A 24265-nucleotide genomic window follows, 5' to 3' on the forward strand; every position below is an offset into this window, starting at 1 on the left:
TTGCCCTCCATTAACGAAGAGTTTCCGCGGGGTGATCCACAGATAGCGATAGATGCCATAAATAGTATGCAATGGAAAAGTTTTTACAACAAAGAACATGGCCGTGCAGTTGCAAGTTAGATTCATTACAAAACAACGCAAGTAAGTCTGAATTAAATGACTAATATGCATACATTATCTGTTATTGTATCCATATGTATATTGAATTTCATTTAGTTCCTGAATAGTTAATATGAGATGGAAGTAATATATATTTATTACTTAACTGACATCTTGAAACCGGCATGGTATGAACGTGGTGATTGAAGTTTTGTAAAAGGCGGTATCTATCAAAGTATTGTAATTAGTGAACGACACGATACCAGACTTGGAAAAGTGCATCATTGTGCCCTTTTAATTTATATGAGTTCTTGCAATTTTAGTGTCAATCGAATATATGCACACATTTTTTATTCCTGTTAAAGGTCTACAGCAGCGTTTACTTTTGCAGATATGCAGTTCCAAATACTCCATTTACAGTCCCATCTAGTGTAGGCAGCAATGAGCTTAATTCGCTGATTAACGAGCTTTTGAAAGGTACGTAGATATTTTATTTTTCATTTTTTAGTGAAAATGTAAAAGAATCAAGGGTTAAGGGTATGTGTGTTAATCCCTCTCTTCATCCTTATTGTTCTTGAAGCTCAGTCCTTTGCAAGTTAAGTGTAAGATTTGCTTTGAGGTGGAGAAGTTTGGGTAGAGAAAGTAGTTTTGTATGATTTGTAATAAGAAGTGAACATTTTAAATGTGAATTCTGGAAAGTATTAACTAGTAACAATGAAAATCATGTCGTGGTTAGGTAGTTAGTATCCCTGCTTTGTATTTGGAGAGTCCCGGGTTCAGATCTCAGCTTAGACACAGGTTATCCTGGCAAATTTTTTATGGCCTTTCTTATTCCTGCCAGACATGTCAGGATAATACCCAGATTAGGCCTTGACTGCTTTGTTCCACATCCTAATCACTTCATTATTCACTAATATCCTATCAGTTATTACAGTGTAGTTAGATCTGCTGACAGCATCATTAAGTTTTTTCGGAAATAAACAATAAGATGCTTACCTTCACACAGTATGTAATCTTAGCTTGTGCAAAATTCTTCTGCATGTAGTTTCATACCTTACGTAGAATCTAAGAAGTATAGAACTGAATGTTCTCATCGTTAGTGGTTTATACCTGAGACATGTATGTAAAAGTACTGATTAAGTTGCAGGTATCCAGCAACATTCTCCAGCTGTTACAATGCCCAGACTACATTTAGAAAAATAATATTATCATGTGTATGAATGACTGTTGACAGGGTTTTGGATTGGAGGTTGGATTTATTGCCCTCTTACAGGTCATAACTACAAATAACTATAACACTGCCACTAATTTTCAGTCATCTTTCACTAATCATTTCCTGGTAACATGTTTTAACAGAGTAACTGTGAAGGCCCATTCATATCATCCTGCATTGATTGTTTCTTACACGTAGCATTTCCTACATGACAGATATTCTTTAGTACTGTGTTTATAGATACATTCATATCATTATGCTTCAATCGTTCCCTGCACGATGCGGCACGGTCCGTCTCCGTGCGGAATTTTCGGAGAGAATATTTTTCTGATACGCTACATGTCTGGACCGCGACGGATGCAATACGTACAGTATGAACGAGTCTCAGTCGTGTTCATACACATCCAAGTGCACTTCCATCATGGACAATGAAAAGTTGATTGAATTAGTACGGGAGTGTTCATTTTTGTATGATTTACAGGACAAAAGATATAGTGATACCCAAAAAAAGGACACAGCATCTAGAGAAATTGCTCAAAAGTTACACACATCTGGTAAGAAAAGAAGTATTTTATTTTAAACATTAATTAAGTGTAGTGATACGTAAGTTATATTGTAGGCCTATGTGTTAGCCAATTCTTCCCTCTGGCGAATTTAGAAACCTAGCAAATTGTTCTCTGATGCGAAAAGCAGCGTCCTAACTCTTGCCTCCTTGACGTCATATTGTATTGAAATTATTAGGTGAATTATGTGAAGTCTGGTCTTGTACATGAAAGTTCACATTACCACCGGTTTTAATGAAATTGTGTAGTATGCATGTGGTCAATATAACTTTCTTTGCCTTCTCGGGTTTCAATTGTATTCTTCTGTTGTACAAACAAAACTTTTGGGTTAGAATCCCAAATGCGTTTTCAACAACTTTTCGCGCACGTGACAACCTTTTGTTGAAATTACTTTTTGTCAGATCGGCTTCTTGTGAAGCAGGATATGGTCTCATTAAGTAAGTCTTCAGTGGGAAGGCTTCATCTCCAATTATGATGTGGGGCATGGGTGTTACTGTCTCTGGAAATGGTTTATCTTCAGGTATATTTAGCTTTTTCTGAGCCAGATATTTTCCAAGCTTCCAGTTGGCAAATATACCCCAGTCGCTATTTTTTCTGTAGGCGCCAATATCCACCGCAATAAAATTATAATTGGCATCCACAAGAGCCATTAACACAATTGAAAATGTCTTTTTGTAATTAAAATACAAGGATCTGCTGTTAGCTGGGGCTGTTATTACAACGTGTTTACCATCAATGGCACCAACACAGTTCGGAAAGTTCCACGCATTCCAAATTGCATTGGCAATCCCGCACCATTTTTCATTTGTTGGAATGGGCATATACGATTCCAATAATTGTTGTATAATAATGTTGCATACGTCCACAACAATGTTTTGCACGGTGCTTATTCCGAGGCGATAACTGAAGGCTATAGATTTAAAAGAGTCTCCAGTAGCCAAGAATCTGAAAAGAAATTAAAGTTAAGTTTAAAAATGGAATTGGGTCGATTTTATTTTAATTTAATTGTTTTCTTTTTCAGATAAAGAGTGTAAAAAATCCTGGAATGCTTTGAGGAACGAGTTTCGACGTGCAATTAAGAGGCAGAAGGAAACTAAAAGTGGGCAAGAATGTGTGCCTGTAAAAAAATGGAAATTTGAGGATGAGATGTCCTTTCTTCAACCATATTTAAAGGACAGGACTGCCATCACTTCCATAAATTGTGCAGAAGGGGAGACACATGATGAAAGCTCCAGCAACATGGAAAGAATCCCAGAAGATAACCCGACAGTTCCCATATTTTTGTCTCAACAATCGGGTACGCCAGTCTCCAACATACCAAAGTCCACTGCCCCATTGGTGCGCTTACCCACAAGGACGAAATCACGACAATTCCCAAAGAAACCTGAACCTCAGGAAACCTCTTCGGCTGTGATGATGAAATATCTACTGAATCAGAAGCAAGCAGATGACATCGATATATTTTGTCCCAGTATGGCAGCAACTGTAACAAAATTTCCACCACGCCAGAGCGCTATAGCAAAAGCACGAGTTTTTTCGGTCATTTCCAAATTAGAAATAGAATTAGTAACCCAACCATCAGAACAGCCAGCGACGACACCCACTACTTCTCCTGGCCCATCTATCTATAGCTACTCAAGTGACAGCTGGAGCTCTCAACCGTATGAGGAGAAACAAAATTCCCAAATAAATATCAACTTTCCTCAAGAATTTAACACGGCACAAGAACAAGCACTAAATGCTGTGCAAATGTCGGACACACTTAAAGATTATTATAATAATTTCTGATAACACTGTATTGCTACATAAGTAGAAATTAATAAAAGTAAACATACCTCAAGCAAACCGCTAGTTTTTCTTTAGGAGTTATTGCTTCCTTGAAAACCATGTCTTCTTTAGTTATCATCACTTTGATTTTTTCCAACAACTCATTAAATTGATATTGAGATAAACGAAAATATTGAAAAAACTTTTCGTCATCATCCATTAGATCTTTTTATAGAGTCCAATATTCTCCTTCTGTCTTCCTTTTATTAAGCATTTTATGGATGGAAAAGCGCTCACGTTTACATTTCTCACTATTTTGAATATTCTTTTCTTCTACTAAAACTGATACAACACACAATTCTTCAGTAGATAGATGCAACATGCTTACAAGAAAGTATGGGCTGGAATGGTTCGATGTCCGATGATATGAAAAGTTCGTAGAAATGTCGTGCAGGAAACGATCGATGCAGGATGATATGAAAGCTCACACAAATGTCGTGCAGGAAACGCTACGTGTATGAAACGATCAATGCAGGATGATATGAACGGACCTTGAGAGTCTCACTGAATTACATTCCAAATATTACTGTAACTACAGCACACACAAAGTTTCTCTGTCTTCACAAGATTTTCCTGGTAACAGAATTTAACACTGTCTGGCATGCATCCCATGACTGAACTAACTCACAGGCTGGCGACTATTTTGGACTGACCTCCAAGTCTTCTCTTCAGAGACTGACTTTCAACTGAGCACTGGACTCTTTGCTCCAGACCATCCTGGTTATAACATCTTGGCATGGACTGCACAAAAAATACCATTCCTTTGTTTCTGTTCAGTTTTTGCTTATTAGGAATCTACTGCTTAACAATGAACGTTGTTACATTGTTTGTTTTGCAGCCATTGCCTAGAAACAAATGTTGCTTTGAAGCGGTTTGCTAGCAACAGCTGTTTCTTTGCACCACAGATCTTGCTTTGAGCAAATACACAACGATATGATCGTAATTAAATGCGAAGAAAGCGTGCTGAAGGAAAGGAGAAATACACACTGTATTGCACACAGTTTCATCATTCTTTTTTTTTTATTGCTAGTGGGGTGGGACTAAGTCCCTTGTACTGCAGCCACTTCTGGCCTATTGTACCAGCCCCAGATGATAGTTGAGGGTGACTGTGGAGCAATTGGTGGAATGAAGATTGGCAGGGGAAACTGAAGTACTGGGAGAAAACCTGCCCCAGCGCCACTTTGTCCACCACAAATCTCATTTGACCAGACCCGGGATCAAACCCGGGCCGCCGCACTGGGAAGCCAGTGACTAACCGCTTGAGCTATGGCACGGACACAGTTTCCTCATTAATTCTCTGCTTCTTATCATGTAGTATCTGACCCCTTCCATCCCTGATCAGGCTCATAACCTTTAAGCAATGTTGCCATTCTCAAGCAGAGACATGGCATCATGAATGTGACATGGATTGCAGAGTATAAGATTTATGAAGTACATTCTTGAGAAGGCTGCAAGTGTCATGATATACATACAACATTTTATGGCATTTGGTTTAGGCATTCAACTAACATAATGTTATTGCCTTAACAGTTTGAGTGGCTGCATTGTCAATGATATTTATGGGAGGGATTTATGAAGTATGCTGCTGAGATAGCATCAGGTGATATCACTTTACACACTCACTTCCTTCTTTAATGCAACTCTGTTTAAGATTTGTCTGTAATCTAAATAATATTAAAATTACAATTAAACTGCTAAATGTTTTGGCCCTACTTGGCCATCCTCAGGTAGCTGTTCATTTGCTGAAATTGCTACACTGCATTAGTTGTTAAGTTAAAATATTCCAGTGTTATCGCATAGTTGTCATTCACATTAAATATACGAAGGGCGTTCCGTATATAATGCCTCCTATTTTTTTGTGTTAATCTGTAACGTCTGAGCTGGATGTTGGTGGTGTTGTAGCAAAGGTTGAACCTTCCCACCAATGTACTGTTAGTTTGGTTGTTGTGCGGCAGATAGCGATGGCAGAGCAGTCTACCAAAATGGTGTGTACAAAACAGAAATGTGTTACTGAATTTCTCACTGCCGAACAAATTGCACCCATTGATATCTGTCAACGCTTGCTAAAGGGGTACAGAGATGATACAGTGGATGTCAGCACAGTGAGGTGGTGGGTGGTGCGTTTCAACAGTGGTGAAAGTGAAGTGCATGACAAACCACGCCCTGAGCGTCCCTGCTCAGCTGCCACTCCTCACAATGAACAGTGCCTCATCCATACAGATTGGCAGATGACGACCAGGGAACTGTGTGCATGGCTTAATATCGGCTGTAATGCATTGGAAACGATGTTGGGGAAGCTGGATTATCGCAAAGTTTGTTCCATGTGGGTCCCGCGAATGCTTACACAAGACCACAAAACTCATCAAATGGAAATCTGTCAGGACTTGTTGCACCAGTTTGAGGCTGAAGGTGACAAGTTTCTGGACAGCATCGTCACTGAAGATGAGACGTGGTGTCACCACTACGAGCCAGAATCCAAAAGGCAGTCGATGGAGTGGCGACATCTGGATTCCCCAAGAAAAAAGAAGTTCAAGACAGCCATTGGCAGGGGAAGTGATGTGCATGGTCTTTTGGGATAGGCGGGGTGTGATTTTGTTGGATTTCCTGGAGCCTGGTGAGACTGTCAATTCTGAATGCTAAAAGATGATGCTGACTAAGCTGAAAGTCCGCATTTCCCAAGTCAGGCCAGAGAAGCAGACAACCTTTCACTTGCAACACGATAACACTAGACCCCATTCCAGTTTGGCGACCACCACCCCACATTGTAAAGTTTGGCTGGACTGTCCTACCACATCCACCTTATAGCCCCAATTTAGCACCTTCAGACTTCCATCTCTTCGGGCCTATGAAAGACGGACTACGTGGGCAACACTTTCCAGACAACGATGCTGTGATTGCAGCTGTAAGAAAGTGGCTAGCCTCTGCTGGGGCAGACTTTTATGGGCGCGGCATACAGGCTCTTGTTCATCGCTGGCGAAAGTGCATAACGAAGGGTGGTGATTATGTGGAAAAATAACTGTAAGTAGCTGAAATCTTGCTCTGTTTAACTGTGTTATTATGCTTTCTGTATCTATTGTAGTTTTCATTAAAGAAATAGGAGGCATTGTATACAGAACGCTCCCTGTATTTTCTTAAGAACATCACACTTTATGTTTTCATATGCTACTTCCTTCTTGCAGTGTCCATAGTTTTTTTTTTTTTTGCTAGCTGTATGAATATTGGGGAGTGTTATCATTTTTATTTTTATTTGCCCCGTTAGTATGAGTATGAGGGGAGGGCCATAAAATCCGGCTATCACACTGCAACCTTCAATGATCTATTGTGCTTCCCCTTTTGATTACCCCTTTATTAATCCTACACTTCAAATGAAATGTAGGACTTTGTTTATGGGGGCATCATAAAAGTCACTTGGTTCCATGAAGAACTGACCCAGGTGGAGAAATCTTAAGCAAGCTATAGCCTCACAATCACACAGGATGTGTGTGGCTGATTTGTTTTCTTGTAGGCACCTTTCACAAGTTGGGTTATCTGTCAGTCCCAACTTGAAAAGGTGTCCTTTCAGGTGGCAGTGTCCAGTAAGTAATCCTGCCACCCATCTTAGCTGATCTCTGTTGCCCCATCAGTATGTATGTTCCCATGCATTTGCTCTGGTCAAGCACTGGAGCAACTGCATGGGAACATACATGCTAATTGAGCACATAAAAATAACGATAACACCACCACATCGATATTCAAAGGGCCAAACAAAACAACACAGAAACACTGTCATACACTTGACTGCTGTAATGACACCTGTATGAAAGAGGATGTCTAGCAGCATTAGTAGTGACAGTTGTGAGAACTATCACATGATGTGTGAACGAACATACATGCATAATAAGTTTGTTTCTGAAGTAACTTTATAAAAATGGTAAATTTTCTATGAAATTTTTGCTGGTTGCATGAGCATTCCAGATGAATAGATGCCAGATAGCAAGGAGTTTAATGTAGCAAAGAGTCTTAAAAATGTCATGTTTCATTATATAACAGCTTATGATTATATATATATATATATATATATNCACATTCGTAGGAAATGATCCAGAGAAATGTTACCGAGAAATAGATTTTGACTTCCTGGTGTATGGAGAAGTCTTACGAGTCCCACTGTCTGATCATCTAGAAGAGCACTCCATATCAAGTGAAGTTACAGTTGATGTGGAGTATTTTGAGCGAGTTCCTGCTCCAGAACCACATGACTGCTTGCTTCATGATGACTGGGTGTCAGCAGTACAAGTCAGGGATGGTTGGTAAGTTCCATATTTTATCTGCCTGGTAAAAAGGGGCTTAAGAAACTTGTATCTTTGTAGTTGTCAGTGATGAGACATTACACAACCGTGCCATGTTATAACTTGGTTTACATTTATCAAAATTAAAAAAACTGTTAAAATATCATTTTCTTTAAATTATAGTCCCAATTTCTCTAATATTTGATAGTAAGTATTTTTTACGAATGGGGGAGAAGAGGACTGCATATAGGATATTGGTGGGAATGCCAGAACGAAAGAATCACTGGGAAGACCAAGGTGTAGGTGGGTGGACAATATTAAAATGGATCTTAGAGAGATAGGATGGCATGGCATGGATTGGATTGATGTCGCTCATGATAGGGACCAGTGGAGGGCTCTTGTGAACACGGTAATGAACTTTCCGGTTCCATAAAATGCTGGGAAATTCTTGAGTAGCTGCAGATTTGGCTTCTCCTCAAGAAGGGCTCAGCTTCATAGGTAAGTAAGTAAGTATTTTTTAAGGAACAGAACAAGGTGCATATCTGATGAAGCAAAGTTGAAATATGGTACCCTACTTTAAAGCACAAGAGCCAGGATAGCTCAGTCAGTATAGCAACTGGCTATGGACTGGATGGTTGGGCTTGGATTCCTGGCAGGGCAAGAGATTTTTCTCTGCTTCACGGTGTCCAAACTGGCTATGGGGCCCACCCAACCCTCAGTCAAATGGGTACTGGGGTTAGAGCAGCCAGGACATGAAGCTGACTACTCACCTCCATCTAGTGCCAAGGTCAAGGATGGTGGAGCTTATCTCCAATGCCCAGTTGTCTTAAGTGCATGGTGTTTAATTAGTTAAGCACAGCAACAAGTTTACCTTGCATGGCTTTAATTAACTAACTAACTACATGGCCTGTAGTCCACAAGCGAACTAACTGACCTAGCAACTGCCACTTGTCAGCAAAGTGCCTTGCTTTAAAGTAAAAGAAATTAAAATTTATCATTAGAAATGTCATACCTAAAACCAGTGAAATAAGTGTTTGATGAATTAAAATATTAATTCAATAACAATTATGACTTAAGTTAAAGTTTTGCTCTTGTCAGTAATGTTAAAGCAGTTAAAACAGTTGAATTGTACAGGGTATGTAGCATGTATGGGGAAACAAGACATTCATGCAGAGTTGTGATTGGAAATCCCTGAGAAAAAGCCCACTTGTGTTACCAGTGCATAACTAGGAAGATAATATTAAACTTTAACTTAGTGAGATTGGTAGTGAATGTGAACTGAAAAGAGCTGGTATGCATGAACATTTACAATGATGCACATTTGAGTTCCACACAATGGCTAGTTCTTGAATATCATGAATTGAGGTCACTTCATGCCATTGCTGAAGCTTTACATATTTCATCCCAGAAGTTTATTTTTGACAAGGGTGGGCATTTGCTGAAGGAATTATTGAACCTTGCTGATCACAGTGGCCATGCTGTCTAAGGTATGGAATGTCTTCGCCTGCTTGAACACTGGGATTGTGGGTTCAAATCCCACCCAGGGCATGGATGTCTATCTGCATTTATTCTGTGTTGGTATTTTCCTGTATAGGTAGCAGCCTTGTGATGGGCTGATCTCCCAGCATGGAATGCTACTGACTCTCTGTAAGACTAGGAAACTGAAGTGAAATGGCATTTCAGAGATGCCCTATGCTCCAGAGGGAGCAGCAGGAATTGACAATGACGATGACAACAACAACAACAGCAACAACAGTTGAACCTTGAGTTTTAAATTAAGAAAGAAATGTTGCTTATTATGTCACAACAGGGTACATTAAATGCTACCATGTTACTTCATATGTCATGTAGATTCAAGGTAGGTTATAATGATGAATTTATGTGGACATAGTAATGATCCTTTGAGTTTTGTAACAGTTGTATGTCAGCTGCTCATGGAATAACTTTTGCCATGGAGTTTGTCTTAATTAGGAAATATAATTGATCCTTTCAATCTTATACTCTGTTCTTTGTAGTAGTTTGAAATGAAAGATGTAATGGTAAAAATTTCAGTCTTTTCTGATTTCTGTAATATTGAATTTTATTAATGAAGTTAACTAACGGTTCATTTGTTGCCGTGGAAACATGTTTACTGTGCTGTTGCATAGTTACAGCTGTCTGTTTTGTGCTCCTCTATTCTGGCTTTTGCTGCCATGTCGCGCGTGTGTGTGTGCGCACGTGCGCATGTGTATGCACGCACATGATGGTAGCAACTGTTGTTGTTTTTGTTATTGTTTATATATGACAATGTGAAACTCTCTGTTGACAAGTAATTTCCTTTAAAAGGGTGATGTATATTTTTTAATTTAGGATACTGTCTGGATGCTATGATAACACCTTGCATCTGTGGACAGCAAAAGGGAAACACCAGCTGACAATTCCAGGACACACTGGTCCAGTTAAAGCTGTAGCATGGGTGACACATGATGACATGTTGGCAACATTTGTAAGGTAGTACATAAATACATGTTACAGATGACACCAAGTAATCAGGGGTTAACATTTCATACTATTCAAGGGGTTCCCAGTTTGACTTTTGGCTGGGAGATCTTCTCTGACAGGGGTTTAGCTTTCCTCAGTTCTTTCACTGGGCCGACTGTCATGTTTTGAGCAGTTCTCAGAGGTAATAAAGAAGTGGGGTACCTCCCCACCATTACATAATTTTAAAATTCAGAGAGAATTTGAAATAATTTTTAATCTGAAAAGTAAAAGGGATTTTCTGTACCATAATTTGTAACTTCTTGTCACATTCTGAATTAGTTTTCTTTCTGGGTGTTCTCTGTGTTCTGGCAAGCTGAAAAGGTTAAAGTAAAGCATGAAGATGCTCTCGTCCTTTTCCTGACACAAACTTTATCTGTGTTGGAACACCCACAGTCTAGACTCCAAGAGACTGAAAGGTTGCAAGTTCATTATTTCTGCATAATGGAAGCCAATAACACTAAGAATTGCACAGAAATGGTTATTCAGATGAAACAGGATTGTTGTAAAGAAGCTGCTACTGCCTTTTTCAGCAAAATGGCATCACATTCACCTTGCTGCCACACTGACAGGCTAATGGAGGTATTCAGAAATCTTGTCTCCATAAAGTTCTGATCACAGTATTGAATTCTTTTATGTAGGGATACATGAAAATAACTGTGCAAAGAAAATTACCATTCAGGTCTTCTGATGAAAAGATTAAAATATATAAAACTGTAATTTTTCCCAAAATTACTGGGTTTTTGAACTTTGTTTGGTATTCTAAAAACTAGTTATAGATTTTAGAATACCAGACAATGGACAGAGTCTGAAACCCCAGTAATTCTGAGTGTTACACACCATTGTCAGAACCCTTTAGAATCCACTTAGAATTTTTCCTTTTGCTTTTTTTTTTTTTTTTTTTTAAATATGAAATTTGGTCTGTGACAGAAGAATATGACCTGATGAGTATGCTGTAAAGACTGCTTGGAGTGAAAATGGAGAAAGTAACAGGAAGCTAGAGATCTTCAGCTGTGCATGGGTTTTGGCAACAAATTTGAGGATGGCCTCAGTTAGGGTGATTTTGGTCAAGAATTACAGTCGGGGCTGTGTGAAGGGCCTTTACGAGGCCAGAGGTGCACAGTGGACCCAGTAGTGGTCTGAGTGCTTAGTGTGATTGAAAATAAATTTCTTAAGTTGGTTATTTAATAGCAGACTGAAAATATATGTCCCTCCTAAGTTAATAGCAGTACTAACAGGAGGGGGAGAAAGTTTCATGAGGATCTTCATAATTTGTATTCTTCATCAGATGGGTGAGCAAGACAAGGAGGATGAAGTGGGTGGGACATGCCAGAGATGGAAGTGCATACACAGTTTTAGTCAGAAATATTTAATTTGATCTGAAAGAAGTGGTGTGAGAATGTGAACTGGTTTCATCTGGTTCAGAATAGGATCCATTTGTGGGCTCTTGTGCCCATGACAGTATAACCTTCAGGTTGCAGATAGGTGAGTAATACTTTGACTAGCTGAATGACTGCTGATCTCTCCAGAAAGACTCTCCTACGTGATGTTCATTTTACCCTTAACTGCTATGCAGGACACAGGTTTCCTCATAATTGAAATGTAATTGCTGAACTATTGATATTCATATGGAAATAGTATTTGTTACAATACATGGGCTTACCATGCTTACAGGCAGGAATCCTTGATGTGAGTTGTCAAGGATTCTTTCTCTGTCAGATTTCCAAATATAGGTTGTATTTGAAGAAAGTCATCTTCTGGGATCTGGCGCCGTGTATTCTTTGTTTTAGCCGACGTTTCGGAGGAACGTATTGCCTCCACCTTCAGGGCAGGTGAATTACGTTGCGAATAGAGAGAGCAGTAGCTACTGATGATGGAGGCGATACGTTCCTCCGAAACGTCGGCTAAAACAAAGGATACACGGCGCCAGATCCAAGAAGACTTTCTTCATAGTCATCACCGTGAAAACCTCAAAAATTACATAGGTTGTATTTGTCCGAACCATGACATCATTATGTTACATTATTTCCAGTGCATCACATGATCAGACAGCCATGCTCTGGGAATGGAATGTATCTACTAATGCTGTGGAATGCATTCATGTCTGTCGAGGGCATGAACGTGGTTTAGAGTGTGCAGGGGTCAGTCCTTGTCAGTCACGAATGGCTACAGGAGGCTGGGACACACACCTCAAGATCTGGTCAGCAGGTAAGTATTATCATGTGTATGGAGTGATTGTAAATGGAGTTTGGGTTGGTAATCAGATTCATTGTACACTTTAACACATAATACATGACTACACTTTGTAAATCACAGTCACACACAATTTGTTACAGTCTCCACTCTATCAGAAATTGCAATGCTCTGTGATAGAAAACATTCTTGCAAAGACCAGATAGTAAGAATAATATGAATTTCATTTTCCTAATGCATGGAACATTTTATCTTTGTCAGGTCTGAAGGTTTAACAGACTTAAGATGAGTGTGTGAGGAGGTGCAAGATTTTGCACAGTGGTGAAGATTCATTTTGTTATGGAGTTATGTTACCAACATTCCCCAGTGGTTAGAAAAATTTACATTTTTGTAGAAATGATACATGTGTCTCCTATGAAAGTCATGTTTCAAAATATTTCACTTGCATCTATTTTATGAGTCGTGCATACCATGCAGCCTCTTTTGGTGGGCTCATGCTGTATTTATGTGACTGCATGCAGTAAATGTATTCTGTTCATGTTTGAAGCCTAATGTTTGTTTGTATTTCCCTGTAACATATAAAGTTTTGAGAAAATATTGTAAATTCATAATACTGTTCATCATATCTCTTAAGCAGACAGGACGAAGCAGTACACGTGCTCAAAGTTGTCTACATAAGTTACTGATAATACATCACAAGCCATACATTATTTCTTGCAGTAGCTATAATTTACAGGGACTCCAAAAATAAGAGTTTGAATGACTCATTGAAGAAGTCTATTTTACCTGGGTGGCAAACAGTGATTTACTACTGAAATGTGTAATTTTTCCCATCTTGTTTCCATATAAGCTGTTTCCTTGATTGTTTGGTGGTTTAAGATTACAGTTTTCTGAAATGTAATGCGAAATAGTTTGGTGGCTGGGCACCAACATTTTGGGGTAGGTGGATATCAACATTTTGGAATAACCTGCAGCCTCCATCTTCAGGGTGGGAAAGTGCCCTGAAGAAGGAAGCATCACATCCTGGTGGTCCATAAGCTTGATTCTCACTGCCTTGAGAATCTTAGATGTCACAAGGTTTGAGGTTGTTTCAAAGGTGGATCATATAATACAGAGTTTCCAGCCAGTCTCAGTCTTCAGTGGATTTGAAAGAAGAAACTCTTTGAAGTTATGGCATTTTATTTCAGACATCCATGAGAAATCAAATGAAGGAAGAGAATCAGTTTCAAAGCGTCTGAAAACAGAACATGGAATGTCTCAAGTTAGGGTAAGGAAACTCACCTTAGAATCCATTTGCCTTGTGACCATAATCCATTCCCACTGCTCTCGGTAACTTAATGGTCAGAGTTCTCAGCATAGTGATATGATTGTTGCAGTTGATTCTGGGAAAAACTTATGATTCCTACTTTCCTTGAAACAGTTCTCTCATTATAGAAAACCTAGCAGAATGAATGACTACTTAATATGCAGTTCTGCACCCCTTATTCAGACATCAAGTTAAATATAGACTTTATGTCACCTTGATATTTTTATTTTATGTTCCACATAAAAATGGAAAGTGGGCTAGGAGTTAAAAAACCTTATGCATTATGGCTGAAAGCCAGAATAGTGGAACAAAGAAGCTAGGTAGTGCCATGGTAAACACGTTTCTGCAGCAATGAATCAACACGCAACAATAGAGGAACCTTGGAAGTGATGTTTTCTAACTCTCGAGTTTCTCTCATTTTGACTAGCAAGTGTTCCACCATTTTCTCCATTTTAGTAGTACAATGTTATAACTACCCAATGCAGTCTTCAGTCTAATAATTAAATTAATCCAATCCTTCTGATATCAGTTGCCACATGACAAGACACAGGGCTTTAATTTGGGGGAACTGGCTTTTTTGCATGCCTATAGCTCGTAACTACAAATAACTACAATGGTTTCACTGTTTTACATACACTGTGTATCACTACTGCGAACACCATGTCTTCCCTAGTCTTTAGTTGGTAGTGGTGTCTAATAGTGTAACTCAAGACTAGACCGGTAACTGCCAACTCCAGCCTCTTTGATTTCTGACTAACTGTTAAGTTAGAGTTACTTTACAACTGGCAGTTTACTGCCAGTCAGTTCATCTTGGTGCCAAGCCCCTTGAGGCTCACGATTAGAGAACTTTTTTTCCGCAACTGAACCATTGTGGTCATAGTCCTTATGTAACATCCTCTCTGATGAGAGGAAGGGTTTGTCTCTTATGAATAGGCTTGGCTTTTGTCAAGTGAACGTATCACACATATAGCATGTTATTGAAAATTCTTCCTTTTGCACTATATACAAGTCCTCTGTCAGTCCAGGCTTTGCAAAGCAGATCATGCCTATTTTACGTATCTTATGCTAAAATGGTAGCTTAGTTACTTGAATGGTCATAAGCTTGACCACCACCAAAGCTTGTTATATTTTCTGTGTCTGGCTTTGCCCTGTCCTGTGCTGCGAACATGTTCATTCTCATGATTTTATGTGACTTCTGCTTGTTGCCTGCAAAGTTTTGTTTTATGATCGTATACATACAGAAGGTTGATTGTTGAGTCCAAGTCCAAGTCACATTGCGACTGACAGTCAGTCAGTCAATAAGTCTTGGTGTCGAGCCCCATGTGGTGCTCATGACCAGATATTTATTACCTTTAACAGTTATGGTCTTGTTTTTGTGGGGGCACCCTCTCTGACGAGAGGGCTGGTCCTTGCCAGTGCAGTCTTTCTAGGGTCTGAGTCCCTTGGGACTCGAGACCATATTTTACTGTCTCAGATTTGAGACTTCCCTTTTCGTCGCCTCTTATGACTCGCAGGGTCACAGTGGAGGTATTCGACCCCGCCTTCACACCTGATTGTTGACTCTCTTGGTTCTTACTACATAGCCCTAGCGCAGACCACACAGAAAACATCGCTTTCACAGTTCCTCTGTTATTGCATGTTGATTTGTTGCTGCGAAAACATGTTTTCTGTTGCCTAGCAACAATTGTCTCTGTTTTGTTCAAATATTCCAGCTTTCAGCTGTCATGTCACCATATTCTAAGGAGGTCATGCCTGACTGTCCACATTTTTCATTTCAGAAACAGTTCATTGTATTTAGATTAGTTTTGGTATTGAATGTTAACAGTGAAAGTAGTTGTGTAAACTTGATTTTGATTCGTGTCAGCCCAAATAAAGCCTGCTTTTCGTGAAACTTGTTGAACTTTGTAATTAAAGAAAATATCATACAAGGAAAAGAAAAAATAACTGGCTTAAGATGACTTGTAGATCTCATGATCTACAGTTTTTGCGTGGAATAATTTTGATGTGTATGTTTTAGAAAATACTAGCAAATATACTGCTTATTATCTTTGTAGTGAGTGATTGTATCTACAATAAATAAACACCACAGTCAAAAACTACATGAAATCAGAATTTATTTGACAATATATTTATTGTTCATTGTCCCCTCAGTTTCTGTTATAGAACATTAATGCAGCTTGATAATGTTCACAGACTCCATTAATGACTTTAAAGGGTCACAAAGAAGCTATTTCTGCTGTACAGTGGACAGATACATCAGAGATATGCACCGCATCATGGGATCACACCCTGCGACTCTGGGACACAGTGATTGGTGGCATCAAGAGTGAGATTGTTGGGAACAAGTCTTTTTTTGATGCAAGTTGGTCACCTCTAAGTGGAATGTTAATTACAGCCTCTGCTGACAAGCATATTCGGCTGTATGACCCACGATCCAATGGTTTGTGAAATTCGTTATATTCTTTCATCATGAACCGCCCTGCCCTTTAATATTATGAATTTTTTGATCACAGTTAATAACTGGATGAACAGTTTATTCCTCCACAGTAATGTGGAAAACTAAAATATTATGTGTGTATGTTTATGTATACATTTTATGATGGGAAGTAGTAGTGTCTGAGAACTGCATTTCACTAAACATGGTGTAGTACTGGAAGAAGAGTGTTTGTGTGTATATGTGCTTGCACATGCAAAATGACTTCTGTGAATCCATATTCCTATAACAGCAAACTTACGCAGTAGTGTCATAAGGTCATTGTCATGTGACAATAGAAAAGGAGATTGAGAAATGTCTCATAACTTCAAAAAAATACTGTTTCTTATTTTCAGAAATAGAATCTTATATAAATACAAATGTAAATGTTTGTTTGTCTCTGTTCGAAAATCTCTGAAAGTTCTTCACCGATTGCTTTGAAATTTTGACACAACGTTCCATTCGAATACGCGAGTTTTTTTATGTACCTATTATATAGATGTCACACCTGTAACATGTAAAAACAGGTAAAAACACGTCACATGTTCCGAATCCAGCAGTCGTTTCCATAGTAACGCTAGAACAGTTGCACAGGATAAGAGGTTCCGTTGCGTAACAACGGATGAAACCGGAAAGTATACCTCCATGGAAATGCAGTAACAGTGGGCTGTTGCATAGGAATTGCCGAAACAACAAACGCGTTTCCCCGGAGATGAGAGGATAAGAGGTTCCGTTGCATAACAACGGATGAAACCAAACACTTCTACAAGGTGTTCTGTTGTCCATCGAATACCAACAGATCGTTTCCTAGGAATAACCACGGCAACGAGGACAGAACACGTGAAATCGAACCCTGGGCGAAAGTTCCCTCTATTGCGTCCGAAACCAGGTTATAACAGTCCAGCTCCGAAGAGTTTTTTGGTGATACTGGACGTGATATTAATTGCACTCGCTGGTGTAAACGTGAGCATTCAATAACTTATTCGCTGAATCCGAGATGTACATGGAAGTTACTTGTCGCACTGAATAGGAGACACGTGACCACAACAACGTTACATAGGTTACATGCAACAATTTAAAAGACATCAAGAATATGTCACCCACTAAAAATGTATTTTAAGACTTTATGATGTTAAAATCATGTGTGACGTATGTCACACCTGTGATAGGTTGGTTGGTTGTTAAAATATTAATTGTACTCAATATTAATATACTGTAACGTGTTATACGTCGTTCATTTCGTGAGTATAGTTTATTTTTCATTGTTTTTCGTTTCGTTTTCTTAACTGTTCTTATTTTTCAGTGCAGTTGGCGGTGGGAGTGAGCTGTGTCGATTGATGTGCGTTTGAATTGAAATATTTTGTTAGTATTTTTTTTTTTTGTTTCTTTGTTTTCCAGTTCGTGTTCTTTCCTTTTTTAATGTTTTGCAATTTTATATGTTTTTGTTATAACTTTCTTTCTTCTTCTTCAGTGTAATCGATCTGCTTTAGTTCATCCAAATAATGCCTCGCAGAAGATCAAACTTAGGTCATTGTACTCGCGGAGTGGAAGCAATTCACTTGATCTGCCACAGCAATGCGTGGCCGGGTACAGCTAGTATGAAATAAATATTTAATTTAATATTCACAATTTTACCTGTGGTGTTAAATCCTTGACTTATTAATTTACTGTGCATAACTTATGCATAATTTTTATATTATATGTAATTACATATTTGTGTTTCGATGTTACACCAGTGTTTTTAGGTGACAGTCATATTTTCTATCGATTGAAACATTTGAAGGAAAATAGACACAGTAGGTTCATCTCAGAATGAATTATATATGAGACAGTTATATTTCAGTACATCAGTCACATGTTTTGTTTGTTGGCAGAGGGTTCACTGGTGAAAAGCACATTTACATCTCATACTCAGTGGGTGCAGTCTGTTCGATGGTCCACAATAGAAGACCATCTTTTCATATCAGGATCCTATGATCAGCAGGTTAAACTCTGGGATTCAAGAAGGTAACTCTTTCCTTCAGTTTAATCTGTTTGCATAAATTGATCAGTCATCTTATAATTTCTTTAGATAATACTTCTAACTGCAAGACTTCCTTTCACTTATTACACTCTTCACATGAGATCTGGATACCTAGAGTACAGTGAAATGTCTATAAAATTGTGTGTATGATGAAATTATATTTGTTGTAATGAAATGTCATTGCAGTGAAACACAGTAAAAGTGTCAGAATGATAGTTAGATGCATGTCAGAAAAACAAACTGAAAAAGAAGAAAATTTAACAGTAACAATGAATGGTATCAAAATAACAGCAGTGAACTATAATTTTAATACAAAGAGCGCTAACAATACAGAACATGCAGTTTGAAACAGCTTTCAAAAAATTTGCCACCAGATGCTTCTGTTGTTTGCAATGCAGTGATGCTGCTGATTTTATAATCATGCTAAATCTATAGCAACACAGTTCTCAGAGTTTGAAAATCCTTACCACCTTCCTCCTGCTTCACTGCTAACCATAAGTGTCATGTAATTGTAATGCTATAAACAGTCCCTTCTCGGGTAAGCATGTATGGCAGCTAGGTTATAAAGCTGCATTTGCATTGGTAGCCAGTTCACACCCTGTGTTTACATTGTTGCCTGTCTTTTGATTTGATTCTGAAGAAACTGTAACAGTTAAATAGACTAGTAATCCATATGATAATAAGTGAAAGAACTGAGAACATGGATTTTTGCACAGGCGATTTAGTTGTGCAGCAGTGATTGAATCGAACAAGACGAGAATCTTTCTGCTTCAGTTGAATTGAAATGCTCATGAATTGATCACATGAAAACATGGTGTCATTGAACTCAGATGGACCATTATTAATGTGCCTTTTCTGCTTCGCTTAAATCAGAATGCTTGCCAGTTGATCACCTCAAACACGGTTTCATTTTTCAGTTTTGTTCATGTCACTAGTCGTGCAATCAACCAGTGTGTGTCATAAAGTGACGCTGTTATATGGTAGCAGGGTGGAATGCATTGTTTGGCTGGCACTTTTGGGTTCTGGTTGAGATGAGAGGATGGGTTCTATCTTAGGGTTTAATTCTTGGGGTTCCTCTCACAAAATGCCGTTGCTGTGACCATTGTGTACATTCTTGTAGTCTTCCATAATGAGCGTACCTTTGCAACACTTTTCAAACTCTCCCCCCCTCCCCCATCTCTCTCTTGCACCTGCAATGGTGGATTTTGTAAAATGTGCTTTGTAGTGTTTAACAGTTTTGTTTTTACATATATTGTTATATTGATTATATATTTTTGTAGTGGGATTGGTTTTTATTGTGTTAAACTGATACTTTTGTTAAGCAGTATTCATTAAAGTTAAATGTTTCTACATTAAAATAATATAGTAAATTGGTGGGGTCTAGAAGAAAAATTTGCTTTTCTGAGTATTTCATTACTGCAGGATTCATTAAGATGACAGACAGAGGTTCTCAACCTTTTGGTACTTGCAGCACCCTTGTGTAACCGCACCATGCAGGAACCTCAGCAGTGTTTTTCATTTACATTCTTAATTACAATGTACTACATGTAAACGAACTGTATTACTGTTAACACAAGGTGATACAGAATTGACCCCAGCACCAGCAGACGCCAAGGACAACCTACGGTCTTTCTGAGGGACAAGCAAGCTGCAGGTCACTTGACACCCCCAGAACAGAGCAGGAAGTATCCTGCTGTGTTTTCTGGGAATTTCAATGCTTAACTTTGACGGTACAAGTCTTTGAAAATTTGAGACTTGACAGATACAAGTCACAATAATTTTTGAAGGTGCGTACCGAGCGATCATTAGCGTACCTTCATTTATTTGAGAGCTGTCAGAAGGACCATGTTGTACTTAGGCCCAAATTAACATGGATCTCGTTAGGGACTGGCGGAATGTCAGTGAGAGTAACACCCAAATTTTAGGTTCAGCCAATCATCAAAATTTCAGAGGAGAGGAAACCGGGCGTTCCCGGAACCGTCAGGACTTCTGCCTCTCCAGAGCAGTCAGTCGCCTTAGTGAGTAACAGGAGTGACCACCCAGAAGTTAAATCAGTGTTGGCCTAGTCCGGTGCACAAATTCAAAGTGCTACAGCCTTGTAATGTGTAATTCTAGTTCACATCTATAATAAAGAGCAACAGTGTTGGTGAAGTGTGAGTTTTAAGTGTTCTCTCTCTCCTTGTGTGAGCAAGGCCCAGAAGTTGCCCTGAGACAGAATCTTGTCCTACCGTCTGAGCAGTCGAAACCCCACACGCCTATCCACGTCCCACCTTTGTTTTCCCCGTTCCAAATTCGTGGATTTCACCCAAGTCCACTGGCGCCCATACATATTCAAATTCAGAGTAATCCCACACCCTACCCTGAACCAGACAGCAACAAGGAAGCGGCGGATGAAAGTGGCGACCAACGTGTGGGGCTTGAAGCCTCACTGAGTGGGTCGGTTAAACTTGGGATATTCATTTCTTTTTGCATTGCAGTAGAATTAGAATGGAGAACTGAAATTTATAATAAAATTACACTTAATAATGCCATTTATTGTATAAAAATATGAAGTTATCGTAAAACAGAAGGAAGATGTTTTATTACAAATATCAATTTAGAAAGTTTATGCGCATACATATTTTATCTCAGTAAAACAAAACAGTTTTGGAGGCTGTAGTGTTGGTATTACTGATTGGAGGTACATTGTTGAGATGACCTCAAATGGCATGATATACATACCAAGTTTCATGAAGATTGGTTCTGGCATTCAGGTAATAAAGTATTAATGTTATTACCTCTACAGTTTGAGAGGCTGTAGTGTTGCTATTATTGATGAGATGGATTTGTGATTACATCGTTGAGATGGCTGTGTTTGCATGATGCACATACCAGGTTTCATGATTTTTGGTACAGGTGTTCAAGCAATATTAAGGTTTTGCTTCAGAAATTTGAGAGGCTGTAATGTTAGCATTGCTGATGAGAGGGACTTATGAATTATGCTGTGGGAACTGCCCACGTTCAAGCAAATGTTACAGTGACAACGCAAGTATCATTGCTTAGCAATGGCAAGTAAACAGCTGTTGCTCGCTTTGCCTAGGAACAGCTGTTTACTTGCTGTTGCTAAGCAATGATACTTGCGTTGTCACTGTAACATTTGCTTGAATGTGGGCAGTTCCTACAATGCCATTGAGATGGGCTCAGGTGCCCTGATATACATATCAGATTTCATAAACATTGGTTTGGGCATTCTAAAGTTGGGGGGAGGGGGCAAAATACACATACAGACTCTCATAAGGCTACTTTTATATTTTCAAAAAAGGGAAAGGCTAATAACCATTCTTCTCTTCAGAGCCCCCCCCCCCAGCACACTGGTTGAGAACCACTGCAGTAAGTGTCTGAAAATAATTCATAAAATTACTTTCTGAGCCTTAAAAAATTTTCTAATGCTCATCTTGATCTCATCCTGAACTGAAAATTCATTCTTGTACATGACTGCTGTGGGTGACAGAAAAATTCGTTTTTTTATTGTTTAAGAAAAATATACATGGATCACATAAAGACGTCTCTGGTGAAAACACTGGTGAACAGTATAATGAAAGAAAGACAGTGCACATATATAATGTTATATTATGGGTCCTGGCCACTATTTAGATTGTCTGTGAATGCAATATCAGTGTACTGGAGGAATAGATGTATCTATTTTAGAAAACAGTTAATCCATCTTGCTCATTTAACTGAAGTAATGTAATATCTAATGTGTGGTTGTAACATTGTCATTTCAGTCCAAAGGCTCCACTCTTTGATCTGACGGGACATGATGGAAAGGTTTTGTGCTGTGATTGGTCGAAGCCAGAACTGATTGTTTCTGGAGGATCAGATAACACTCTACGCATCTTTCACTCAAACCAGCACAAGTAAAGAACTGTTACTTGAACCAGATATGTAAATTTCCATGAATTCAGTAATATTGTTACAGAAGAGCATGATTTGTGAGAGATGTAACAAATTATTTGATTTTAATAAATGTTTACGAAATGGCAAATTTAAAGAAAATTCGTAGTTAGTTAATTTGATACAAAGTGAAGACATGACAGAAGACATATCAAGAACAGAGGCAAGTGAAGTTTTCTGTTGAAGTAATCTTGTTTAAAACTGTGGAAGAAACTGTAACAGGGAGTACACCCAAATTTGCAGTAGGCAGAAAGTTGATATGAGGGATGCAGTTATGTACCATGCATCCTTTCATGTATACAACAGTCTCATTTGAAAATAAACCATAACCAAATAATTGACTTCTGAATCCCACAAAATTTTACAAAATACAAGAGAGAGACTTCTAAATTCATATACCCAAATACCATATATGATGGTCTCCTAAGTAACACCATGAAACAAGGTGTGTAACGTAAACTCCGACAATAAGTGCAAGTCATGCAAGGAAAGTATTGTACACACATTTCTCAGTGTGTAAGATTGTATCACATTTATTATAAATATTAAACATATTTATGTTGTTACCAAGAGAAAAAGGGAATATCAATTGCTATTTTGTCTTGTGTATTAAAGAGCTGGTATGTACTGTGACCATTAAATTTTACAGGGGTACTAATTTCCAAAATATAATGGTCCTGTAAAATATCTAGTAATCCAGTAACCATGAGTTATGGTAATGGTGAAATATCTTGCCCTTCAGAATATACCAAAGACCTAATTAAGCTACTGTGATCTGTAAGAAAGCCGGCCACGGTAGCCGAGCGGTCTAAGGCATGCACTGTCTCGCTCACTCGGAAGCCAGGATCGGCACACAAACATCCATGCCCACTTAGGGCATGGATGTTTGTCTGCATTTTTCTGTGTTTGTCTACAGGTAGAGGCCTTGCGACGAGCTGATCACTCGCCCAAGGAGTCCTACCGTATGTGTAAGATTGAGAAAAACCGAAGTGAACGGAGTTCGTGGAGGTAGGCCTAGGCCCACTGGGGCTGTAGTGCCAAGGGGGGGAAAAAAATTCTGTAAGAAAAGGCTAATTAGTTTGCAAGAAACCAGAGTATTGCATTCCAGTTATATTTCTAACCACATCAGAACTGACAATCCAAACACTCAAATTGACCTGCCTTACAATTTCAAATAGTAGCATCTCAACTTATAAATTTATCCGCAGTTTTAGGCAGGTACAGAAATTTCTTAATCACCTATTCAGGTCTATCTGGATTATCTGATAAGCCAAAGATACTGTGAATTTCAAGAGCTGGGATAGTATAGTCAGTATAGTGAGTGGCTACGGGCTGGACAACTGAGGGGTCGGAGTTCAAGTTCTGGTAAGTTCAGTAATTTTCTTCACGTCATCCAGACCGGCTCTGGGGTCCACCCATCCTCCTATCAAACGTATCGGGAGCTCTATCCTAGGGGGTGAAGCTGACCACTCACCTCCAACTAGTGCCGAGTTCAAGAAAATGTGGACCTATACATCCATCCATACACCTTCATGGCATAGTGCTTAATTAGCTAAGCTCAGGGACAACTTTACCTTTTCCTTTTTGCTGTAAATTTCCAGTAACCATTTAATTCATTAGGAACCAAAATTTACTAAACGATTAAGTATGAAGAATTTCAAGATCTCTAAGAACAGAAAGCCATATGGAGGTATATTATCAGTCATATGAAAGCTAATGTCACACTGACACTGACAAAAATAGAAGTTGACAAACTTACAAAAGCTGTGAAGTTACATACCACTGTAATGAATTTTTTAATGTTGACATAAAACCTGTTTTGCTCTGGTGCATGGAAGTATGTAGTAAGT

The 24265-nt window shown here is 38.7% G+C and overlaps 2 protein-coding genes across 2 annotated transcripts; both read left to right on the forward strand.

Annotated features, from left to right (window-relative positions):
• Positions 1 to 5: 5 nt before the first annotated feature.
• On the forward strand, positions 6 to 22899 carry LOC111871886 (ribosome biogenesis protein WDR12 homolog). The gene is made up of 9 exons (XM_023865268.2): positions 6 to 141; positions 491 to 576; positions 7775 to 7991; positions 10320 to 10460; positions 12520 to 12695; positions 13868 to 13947; positions 16180 to 16426; positions 18334 to 18466; positions 22247 to 22899. Exons 1-9 carry the CDS (start codon positions 98 to 100, stop codon positions 22380 to 22382), a joined length of 1260 nt encoding a protein of 419 aa, XP_023721036.1. The 5' UTR covers positions 6 to 97; the 3' UTR covers positions 22383 to 22899.
• LOC111871887 lies at positions 592 to 3755 on the forward strand. Its single transcript, XM_023865270.2, has 2 exons — positions 592 to 1866; positions 2897 to 3755. Exons 1-2 carry the CDS (start codon positions 1686 to 1688, stop codon positions 3661 to 3663), a joined length of 948 nt encoding a protein of 315 aa, XP_023721038.1. The 5' UTR covers positions 592 to 1685; the 3' UTR covers positions 3664 to 3755.
• Positions 22900 to 24265: the final 1366 nt, after the last annotated feature.

The sequence above is a fragment of the Cryptotermes secundus genome, unplaced genomic scaffold, assembly GCF_002891405.2.
Source record: "Cryptotermes secundus unplaced genomic scaffold, Csec_1.0 scaffold1350, whole genome shotgun sequence".
Taxonomy (NCBI): Eukaryota; Metazoa; Arthropoda; class Insecta; order Blattodea; family Kalotermitidae; genus Cryptotermes; species Cryptotermes secundus.